This window comes from Bombina bombina, chromosome 11, assembly GCF_027579735.1.
Source record: "Bombina bombina isolate aBomBom1 chromosome 11, aBomBom1.pri, whole genome shotgun sequence".
Classification (NCBI taxonomy): domain Eukaryota; kingdom Metazoa; phylum Chordata; class Amphibia; order Anura; family Bombinatoridae; genus Bombina; species Bombina bombina.
Genome location: NC_069509.1, coordinates 10,692,731 through 10,705,230, shown reverse-complemented (window position 1 = coordinate 10,705,230; position 12,500 = coordinate 10,692,731). Strand labels below are relative to the sequence as shown.

General features: G+C 40.1%; 1 protein-coding gene across 1 annotated transcript in view; it reads left to right on the top strand.

Moving 5' to 3' along the window:
- Nucleotides 1-12,500, top strand: part of LOC128642148 (integrin alpha-M) — a 592,220-nt gene that overhangs the window by 159,979 nt on the left and 419,741 nt on the right. Inside the window, exon 6 of the mRNA XM_053694828.1 lies at nt 2,858-2,988. Within this exon, the coding sequence (XP_053550803.1) occupies nt 2,858-2,988 (131 nt within the window). The remainder of the gene's footprint in view (nt 1-2,857; nt 2,989-12,500) is intronic.

Genomic DNA, 12,500 nt, shown 5'->3' with positions numbered 1-12,500 from the left:
GCTTTTGTCTCACTAACCTATACAGGGGATGCTTGCGTACTTGCTGAACACTAGAGGTATTATCATGGAAGATATGTAATGTACTTAACTGCCTATTAGACCCTTATATCTACTGCTGCAGGGCATAGGGCCGTGTCCTGTGGCGGACTTAATTTTTATGTCACCATGTTTTGAATAGGCGGAGATTGTCACCTAACAACCAGTCGCTCCCCATAAAGCCATGTGCTTGGCTTAGAAATGACTGATTAGATGGTTATTACCCCTTGCTTAATCTTATTGTTTTGTAAAAGCCTCGTGAGGTGCACATACTAATTAAATCTATAAATGCTGTACGACTGCTCTACCTACATATCTTGACCTGGTAGCAGTTGGGCTATTATAGTGATCATGTAGATTTCCATGTCACAGCTTGTGGAGTTTAGTCTTCACGACACTAGTGATTTTATGGCTTTATTTTACACATCGTTCAGTATTTTGAGCTGACTGCAATTATAGGGTGTACCCCACATACCACAATTACTGGGTAAGACACGATTAACGTTAAGTACTTATGAAAAGAGGAGCTCCGGTTAAACATACATAATGACCTCCGTACCCCCCCATATTATAGTACTCAGGATAGGCTGGATTCATCCTGAGTCTTTAAAGCGGTTTCTCTCGTAACAAAACCGCAATTAACCTATGGTCTTAATATTTATATCTCTACGTATTATATATAAGCAATATTGTGTTCACAAAATTTCAGCTATTCCGATAATTGTATTATCTAGAACTAATATTGTACAAAGTCTGCATTTTCATATAAGAGATACTAGTTGGTGTTAACAACGTAATTTTTTTTTTTTTACTTCTTCATGGTTGCTCTACCTTAGAGCTTATTGCTCATTTACTATATCTTCATATGTTATAGAATATATATGTATTATGTGAGCTTTATTTCTAATTGTTGCAAAACAAAGAAAAAGATTTGAAAATGTGAGGTTCACTCTATACACACTTTCAACTATCCTGTGATGTAATCAGTATGATTGTATAATACTTCTCTCAAGACATTGGATGTGATTCTTATTTCTGTATCATTGCAGTGGTTGATGTTTTGTTTATATTTTATTGTATATCAAACCTCAATAAAAAAATTATTTAAAAAATAAATAAATAATAATAATATTTTAGTTCATATTCTGATATAATATTGCCACCTTTTCCAGTTATCATCTTATATCATATACATACCCTGTGAGTAGCAGTCTTATGTAATTCTGCAGAAATGAATATCATTATAGATATACTGTATATATATTTGATTTTACTCCATCTAATAGGAATACATTGCCTATCTGTGGATATCCCTTTAATATTGAGTGCATCACTTATATGATATGATTCAGGGCACATATTACTGCAGAATTGGAGGAAGCCAGATTAGTCATTGCTGATGTATGAAGAAAGGTTTTGCGGGTGGGGAAGCTTTTAAACAAAACGGCTGCTTTCTAAACTTTGATGAATGAAAGTGCCCCTGTTTTTAATAGTATTTTTAAAAACTGGGCTTTCCTTCATCAAAGTGTACATTCACTTTAAATATCAATACAGTTATTTATTTAATATAGCAGACAGTTATCTAATATACAGCTAGATTATGTTATGCGCGATAGAGGGTATTTAACGAACACAACAAAAGTTGTGTTATTTCACTCTCTATAGTGCAGCCATTACAAGTTTTGAAACAGCTGGCTTGTGCGTGCGATATGGTTGCGTTGAGCTCCATACTGCACAAAAAACAAGCGCTGCTTTGACGTGCTCGTGCACACTTTCCCCATAGACATTAATGGGGAGAGCGGGTTACAAAAAAACCTAACACCTGCGATCGTGGAATGAAAAGCTCTGTAACGCAGCCCCATTGATGTCTATGAGGGGAAAAAAAGTTACTTTTAAACCTAACATAAACCCCACATCTAAACACCCCTAATATGCTGCCCCCCCGACATCGCCGACACCTAAATAATGTTATTAACCCCTAATCTGCCGCTCACGATATCACCACCACCTAAATAAATCTATCAACCCCTAATCTGCCTCTCCCGATATCGCCGCCACTATACTAAAGTTATTAACCCCTATTCCCCTGCACCCCAACATCGCCCACACTATAATAAATCTATTAACCCCTATTCCGCCGCTCCCTGACATCGCCACCACTAAATATAGTTATTAACCCCTAAACCTCTGGCCTTTCACATCACTACCACTAAATAAACCTATTAACCCCTAAACTGCCAGCCCCCCACATCGCAACAACCTAAATTAAACTATACTAAGCCCTAAACCTAACCGTAACCCTAAACCTAACAGCCCTAACTTTAACATAATTAAAATAGAGCTAAATTAAAGTTACAATTATTAACTAAATAATACTTATTTAAAGCTAAATACATACGTATCTGTTAAATAAAACCTAAGATAGCTACAATATAAATAATAGTTATATTGTATCTAGCTTAGGTTTTATTTTTATATCACAGGTAAGTTTGTATTTATTTTAACTAGGTAGACTAGTTAGTAAATAGTTATTAACTATTTACTAACTACCTAGTTAAAATAAATGCAAATTTACCTGTGAAATAAAAATAAAACCTAAGCTGCCTTACACTAAACCTACCATTACACAAAATAAAAAACACAAAAATTACAAAAAATAAAAAAACCTACCATTACACAAAATAAAAAACACAAAAATTACAAAAAATAAAAAAAACTACCATTACAAAAAATAACAAAAGAAATTATCTACAATTTACTCAACAGTCTTAAAAGTTGTAAAGTGTGAACGGCCTGTAACATATCTCTAATTTCCTCACAGAATGCTGTGCGAGTAGCGTGGATATTGTATTCCTTATAGATGGGTCTGGGAGTGTGAAGAGAACGGACTTTACAAGAATGCTAACCTTTGTATCTCGGATTATGACGGCATTTACCGACTCTGACGTACAGGTAACATAAAAACATAGTGCGACACACAGGTAACATAAAAACAAAGTGCGACACACAGGTTACACAAAAACAAAGTGCGACACACAGGTAACATAAAAACAAAGTGCGACACACAGGTTACACAAAAACAAAGTGCGACACACAGGTTACACAAAAACAAAGTGCGACACACAGGTTACACAAAAACATAGTGCGACACACAGGTAACACAAAAACATAGTGCGACACACAGGTTACACAAAAACATAGTGCGACACACAGGTTACACAAAAACAAAGTGCGACACACAGGTTACACAAAAACAAAGTGCGACACACAGGTAACACAAAAACATAGTGCGATACACAGGTTACACAAAAACAAAGTGCGACACACAGGTAACACAAAAACATAGTGCGACACACAGGTTACACAAAAACAAAGTGCGACACACCGGTTACACAAAAACAAAGTGCGACACACAGGTAACACAAAAACATAGTGCGACACACAGGTTACACAAAAACAAAGTGCGACACACAGGTAACACAAAAACAAAGTGCGACACACAGGTAACACAAAAACAAAGTGCGACACACAGGTTACACAAAAACAAAGTGCGACACACAGGTTACACAAAAACAAAGTGCGACACACAGGTAACACAAAAACATAGTGCGACACACAGGTTACACAAAAACATAGTGCGACACACAGGTTACACAAAAACATAGTGCGACACACAGGTTACACAAAAACATAGTGCGACACACAGGTAACACAAAAACATAGTGCGACACACAGGTAACACAAAAACAAAGTGCGACACACAGGTTACACAAAAACAAAGTGCGACACACAGGTTACAAAAAAACATAGTACGACACACAGGTAACACAGTAACATAGTGCGACACACAGGTAACACAAAAACATAGTACGACACACAGGTAACACAGTAACATAGTGCGACACACAGGTAACACAAAAACAAAGTGCGACACACAGGTAACACAAAAACATAGTGCGACACACAGGTAACACAAAAACATAGTGCGACACACAGGTTACACAAAAACATAGTGCGACACACAGGTTACACAAAAACAAAGTGCGACACACAGGTTACACAAAAACATAGTGCGATACACAGGTTACACAAAAACAAAGTGCGACACACAGGTTACACAAAAACAAAGTGCGACACACAGGTTACACAAAAACAAAGTGCGACACACAGGTAACATAAAAACATAGTGCGACACACAGGTTACACAAAAACATAGTGCGACACACAGGTTACACAAAAACATAGGGCGACACACAGGTAACACAAAAACATAGTGCGACACACAGGTAACACAAAAACATAGTGCGACACACAGGTTACACAAAAACAAAGTGCGACACACAGGTAACACAAAAACAAAGTGCGACACACAGGTAACACAAAAACAAAGTGCGACACACAGGTAACACAAAAACATAGTGCGACACACAGGTTACACAAAAACAAAGTGCGACACACAGGTAACACAAAAACATAGTGCGACACACAGGTTACACAAAAACAAAGTGCGACACACAGGTAACACAAAAACATAGTGCGACACACAGGTTACACAAAAACAAAGTGCGACACAAAGGTAACACAAAAACATAGTGCGATACACAGGTAACATAAAAACAAAGTGCGACACACAGGTTACACAAAAACAAAGTGCGACACACAGGTTACACAAAAACATAGTGCGACACACAGGTTACACAAAAACAAAGTGCGACACACAGGTAACACAAAAACAAAGTGCGACACACAGGTAACACAAAAACAAAGTGCGACACACAGGTAACACAAAAACATAGTGCGACACACAGGTTACACAAAAACATAGTGCGACACACAGGTTACACAAAAACAAAGTGCGACACACAGGTAACACAAAAACAAAGTGCGACACACAGGTAACACAAAAACAAAGTGCGACACACAGGTTACACAAAAACAAAGTGTGACACACAGGTAACACAAAAACATAGTGTGATACACAGGTTACACAAAAACAAAGTGCGACACACAGGTAACACAAAAACATAGTGCGACACACAGGTAACACAAAAACAAAGTGCGACACACAGGTAACACAAAAACATAGTGCGACACACAGGTAACACAAAAACATAGTGCGACACACAGGTAACACAAAAACATAGTGCGACACACAGGTTACACAAAAACATAGTGCGACACACAGGTTACACAAAAACAAAGTGCGACACACAGGTTACACAAAAACAAAGTGCGACACACAGGTAACACAAAAACATAGTGCGACACACAGGTAACACAAAAACAAAGTGCGACACACAGGTTACACAAAAACAAAGTGCGACACACAGGTAACATAAAAACATAGTGCGACACACAGGTTACACAAAAACATAGTGCGACACACAGGTTACACAAAAACAAAGTGCGACACACAGGTTACACAAAAACATAGTGCGACACACAGGTAACACAAAAACATAGTGCGACACACAGGTAACACAAAAACATAGTGCGACACACAGGTAACACAAAAACAAAGTGCGACACACAGGTAACACAAAAACATAGTGCGACACACAGGTAACACAAAAACATAGTGCGACACACAGGTTACACAAAAACATAGTGCGACACACAGGTTACACAAAAACAAAGTGCGACACACAGGTTACACAAAAACAAAGTGCGACACACAGGTAACACAAAAACATAGTGCGACACACAGGTTACACAAAAACATAGTGCGACACACAGGTAACACAAAAACATAGTGCGACACACAGGTTACACAAAAACATAGTGCGACACACAGGTTACACAAAAACATAGTGCGACACACAGGTTACACAAAAACAAAGTGCGACACACAGGTAACACAAAAACAAAGTGCGACACACAGGTAACACAAAAACATAGTGCGACACACAGGTAACACAAAAACATAGTGCGACACACAGGTTACACAAAAACAAAGTGCGACACACAGGTAACACAAAAACATAGTGCGACACACAGGTAACACAAAAACAAAGTGCGACACACAGGTAACACAAAAACATAGTGCGACACACAGGTAACACAAAAACATAGTGCGACACACAGGTAACACAAAAACATAGTGCGACACACAGGTTACACAAAAACAAAGTGCGACACACAGGTAACACAAAAACATAGTGCGACACACAGGTAACACAAAAACAAAGTGCGACACACAGGTAACACAAAAACATAGTGCGACACACAGGTTACACAAAAACATAGTGCGACACACAGGTAACACAAAAACATAGTGCGACACACAGGTAACACAAAAACATAGTGCGACACACAGGTAACACAAAAACATAGTGCGACACACAGGTTACACAAAAACAAAGTGCGACACACAGGTAACACAAAAACATAGTGCGACACACAGGTAACACAAAAACATAGTGCGACACACAGGTAACACAAAAACATAGTGCGACACACAGGTAACACAAAAACATAGTGCGACACACAGGTAACACAAAAACATAGTGCGACACACAGGTAACACAAAAACATAGTGCGACACACAGGTAACACAAAAACATAGTGCGACACACAGGTAACACAAAAACATAGTGCGACACACAGGTTACACAAAAACATAGTGCGACACACAGGTAACACAAAAACATAGTGCGACACACAGGTAACACAAAAACATAGTGCGACACACAGGTTACACAAAAACAAAGTGCGACACACAGGTAACACAAAAACATAGTGCGACACACAGGTAACACAAAAACATAGTGCGACACACAGGTAACACAAAAACATAGTGCGACACACAGGTAACACAAAAACATAGTGCGACACACAGGTTACACAAAAACATAGTGCGACACACAGGTTACACAAAAACAAAGTGCGACACACAGGTTACACAAAAACAAAGTGCGACACACAGGTAACATAAAAACATAGTGCGACACACAGGTTACACAAAAACATAGTGCGACACACAGGTTACACAAAAACAAAGTGCGACACACAGGTAACATAAAAACATAGTGCGACACACAGGTTACACAAAAACATAGTGCGACACACAGGTTACACAAAAACATAGTGCGACACACAGGTTACACAAAAACAAAGTGCGACACACAGGTTACACAAAAACATAGTGCGACACACAGGTTACACAAAAACAAAGTGCGACACACAGGTTACACAAAAACATAGTGCGACACACAGGTAACACAAAAACATAGTGCGACACACAGGTAACACAAAAACATAGTGCGACACACAGGTAACACAAAAACATAGTGCGACACACAGGTTACACAAAAACATAGTGCGACACACAGGTAACACAAAAACATAGTGCGACACACAGGTAACACAAAAACATAGTGCGACACACAGGTTACACAAAAACAAAGTGCGACACACAGGTAACACAAAAACAAAGTGCGACACACAGGTAACACAAAAACAAAGTGCGACACACAGGTAACACAAAAACATAGTGCGACACACAGGTTACACAAAAACAAAGTGCGACACACAGGTAACACAAAAACATAGTGCGACACACAGGTAACACAAAAACAAAGTGCGACACACAGGTTACACAAAAACATAGTGCGACACACAGGTTACACAAAAACATAGTGCGACACACAGGTTACACAAAAACATAGTGCGACACACAGGTTACACAAAAACAAAGTGCGACACACAGGTAACACAAAAACATAGTGCGACACACAGGTAACACAAAAACATAGTGCGACACACAGGTAACACAAAAACATAGTGCGACACACAGGTAACACAAAAACATAGTGCGACACACAGGTAACACAAAAACATAGTGCGACACAAAGGTAACACAAAAACAAAGTGTGACACACAGGTAATATAGTAACATAGTGCGACTCACAGGTAACACAAAAACATAGTGCGACACACAGGTTACACAAAAACATAGTGCGACACACAGGTTACACAAAAACATAGTGCGACACACAGGTAACACAGTAACATAGTGCGACTCACAGGTAACACAGTAACATAGTGCGACACACAGGTTACACAAAAACATAGTGCGACACACAGGTAACACAAAAACAAAGTGCGACACACAGGTAACACAAAAACAAAGTGCGACACACAGGTAACACAAAAACAAAGTGCGACACACAGGTTACACAAAAACATAGTGCGACACACAGGTAACACAAAAACATAGTGAGACACACAGGTTACACAAAAACATAGTGCGACACACAGGTTACACAAAAACAAAGTGCGACACACAGGTAACACAAAAACAAAGTGCGACACACAGGTTACACAAAAACAAAGTGCGACACACAGGTAACACAAAAACATAGTGCGACACACAGGTTACACAAAAACATAGTGCGACACACAGGTTACACAAAAACAAAGTGCGACACACAGGTTACACAAAAACAAAGTGCGACACACAGGTAACACAAAAACAAAGTGCGACACACATGTTACACAAAAACAAAGTGCGACACACAGGTAACACAAAAACAAAGTGCGACACACAGGTTACACAAAAACAAAGTGCGACACACAGGTAACACAAAAACATAGTGCGACACACAGGTTACACAAAAACAAAGTGCGACACACAGGTAACACAAAAACATAGTACGACACACAGGTAACACAGTAACATAGTGCGACACACAGGTAACACAGTAACATAGTGCGACACACAGGTAACACAGTAACATAGTGCGACACACAGGTAACATAGTGCGACACACAGGTAACACAGTAACATAGTGCGACACACAGGTAACATAGTGCGACACACAGGTAACACAGTAACATAGTGCGACACACAGGTAACACAGTAACATAGTGCGACTCACAGGTAACACAGTAACATAGTGCGACACACAGGTAACATAGTGCGACACACAGGTAACACAGTACATAGTGCGACACACAGGTAACATAGTGCGACACACAGGTAACATAGTGCGACACACAGGTAACACAGTAACATAGTGCGACACACAGGTAACACAGTAACATAGTGCGACACACAGGTAACACAGTAACATAGTGTGACACACAGGTAACACAGTAACATAGTGCGACACACAGGTAACATAGTGCGACACACAGGTAACACAGAAACATAGTGCGACACATAGGTAACACAGTAACATAGTGCGACACACAGGTAACATAGTGCGACTCACAGGTAACACAGTAACATAGTGCGACACACAGGTAACACAGTAACATAGTGCGACACACAGGTAACACAGTAACATAGTGTGACACACAGGTAACATAGTGCGACTCACAGGTAACACAGTAACATAGTGCGACACACAGGTAACACAGTAACATAGTGCGACACACAGGTAACACAGTAACATAGTGCGACACACAGGTAACACAAAAACAAAGTGCGACACACAGGTAACATAAAAACATAGTGCGACACACAGGTTACACAGAAACATAGTGCGACACACAGGTAACACAAAAACATAGTGCGACACACAGGTAACACAGTAACATAGTGCGACACACAGGTAACACAGTAACATAGTGCGACACACAGGTAACACAGTAACATAGTGCGACACACAGGTAACACAGTAACATAGTGCGACACACAGGTAACATAGTGCGACACACAGGTAACACAGTAACATAGTGCGACACACAGGTAACACAGTAACATAGTGCGACACACAGGTAACACAGTAACATAGTGCGACACACAGGTAACACAGTAACATAGTGCGACACACAGGTAACACAGTAACATAGTGCGACACACAGGTAACACAGTAACATAGTGCGACACACAGGTAACACAGTAACATAGTGCGACACACAGGTAACACAAAAACATAGTGCGACACACAGGTAACACAAAAACATAGTGCGACACACAGGTTACACAAAAACATAGTGCGACACACAGGTAACACAAAAACATAGTGCGACACACAGGTAACACAAAAACATAGTGCGACACACAGGTAACACAAAAACATAGTGCGACACACAGGTAACACAAAAACATAGTGCGACACACAGGTTACACAAAAACATAGTGCGACACACAGGTAACACAAAAACATAGTGCGACACACAGGTAACACAAAAACATAGTGCGACACACAGGTAACACAAAAACATAGTGCGACACACAGGTTACACAAAAACATAGTGCGACACACAGGTAACACAAAAACATAGTGCGACACACAGGTAACACAAAAACATAGTGCGACACACAGGTAACACAAAAACATAGTGCGACACACAGGTAACACAAAAACATAGTGCGACACACAGGTAACACAAAAACATAGTGCGACACACAGGTAACACAAAAACATAGTGCGACACACAGGTAACACAAAAACATAGTGCGACACACAGGTAACACAAAAACATAGTGCGACACACAGGTAACACAAAAACATAGTGCGACACACAGGTAACACAAAAACATAGTGCGACACACAGGTAACACAAAAACATAGTGCGACACACAGGTTACACAAAAACATAGTGCGACACACAGGTAACACAAAAACATAGTGCGACACACAGGTAACACAAAAACATAGTGCGACACACAGGTAACACAAAAACATAGTGCGACACACAGGTAACACAAAAACATAGTGCGACACACAGGTAACACAAAAACATAGTGCGACACACAGGTAACACAAAAACATAGTGCGACACACAGGTAACACAAAAACAAAGTGCGACACACAGGTAACACAGTAACATAGTGCGACTCACAGGTAACACAAAAACATAGTGCGACACACAGGTAACACAAAAACATAGTGCGACACACAGGTAACACAAAAACATAGTGCGACACACAGGTAACACAAAAACATAGTGCGACACACAGGTTACACAAAAACAAAGTGCGACACACAGGTAACACAAAAACATAGTGCGACACACAGGTAACACAAAAACATAGTGCGACACACAGGTAACACAAAAACATAGTGCGACACACAGGTAACACAAAAACATAGTGCGACACACAGGTAACACAAAAACATAGTGCGACACACAGGTAACACAAAAACATAGTGCGACACACAGGTTACACAAAAACATAGTGCGACACACAGGTAACACAAAAACATAGTGCGACACACAGGTAACACAAAAACATAGTGCGACACACAGGTTACACAAAAACATAGTGCGACACACAGGTAACACAGAAACATAGTGCGACACACAGGTAACACAAAAACATAGTGCGACACACAGGTAACACAAAAACATAGTGCGACACACAGGTAACACAAAAACAAAGTGCGACACACAGGTAACACAAAAACATAGTGCGACACACAGGTTACACAAAAACATAGTGCGACACACAGGTTACACAAAAACATAGTGCGACACACAGGTTACACAAAAACATAGTGCGACACACAGGTTACACAAAAACATAGTGCGACACACAGGTTACACAAAAACATAGTGCGACACACAGGTTACACAAAAACAAAGTGCGACACACAGGTTACACAAAAACAAAGTGCGACACACAGGTTACACAAAAACATAGTGCGACACACAGGTTACACAAAAACATAGTGCGACACACAGGTTACACAAAAACAAAGTGCGACACACAGGTTACACAAAAACAAAGTGCGACACACAGGTTACACAAAAACAAAGTGCGACACACAGGTAACACAAAAACAAAGTGCGACACACAGGTAACACAAAAACAAAGTGCGACACACAGGTAACACAAAAACAAAGTGCGACACACAGGTTACACAAAAACAAAGTGCGACACACAGGTAACACAAAAACATAGTGCGACACACAGGTTACACAAAAACAAAGTGCGACACACAGGTAACACAAAAACATAGTACGACACACAGGTAACACAGTAACATAGTGCGACACACAGGTAACACAGTAACATAGTGCGACACACAGGTAACACAGTAACATAGTGCGACACACAGGTAACATAGTGCGACACACAGGTAACACAGTAACATAGTGCGACACACAGGTAACATAGTGCGACACACAGGTAACACAGTAACATAGTGCGACACACAGGTAACACAGTAACATAGTGTGACTCACAGGTAATAAAGTAACATAGTGCGACACACAGGTAACACAGTAACATAGTGCGACTCACAGGTAACACAGTTACATAGTGCGACACACAGGTAACATAGTGCGACACACAGGTAACACAGTAACATAGTGCGACACACAGGTAACATAGTACGACACACAGGTAACATAGTGCGACACACAGGTAACACAGTAACATAGTGCGACACACAGGTAACACAGTAACATAGTGTGACACACAGGTAACACAGTAACATAGTGCGACACACAGGTAACATAGTGCGACACACAGGTAACACAGAAACATAGTGCGACACACAGGTAAA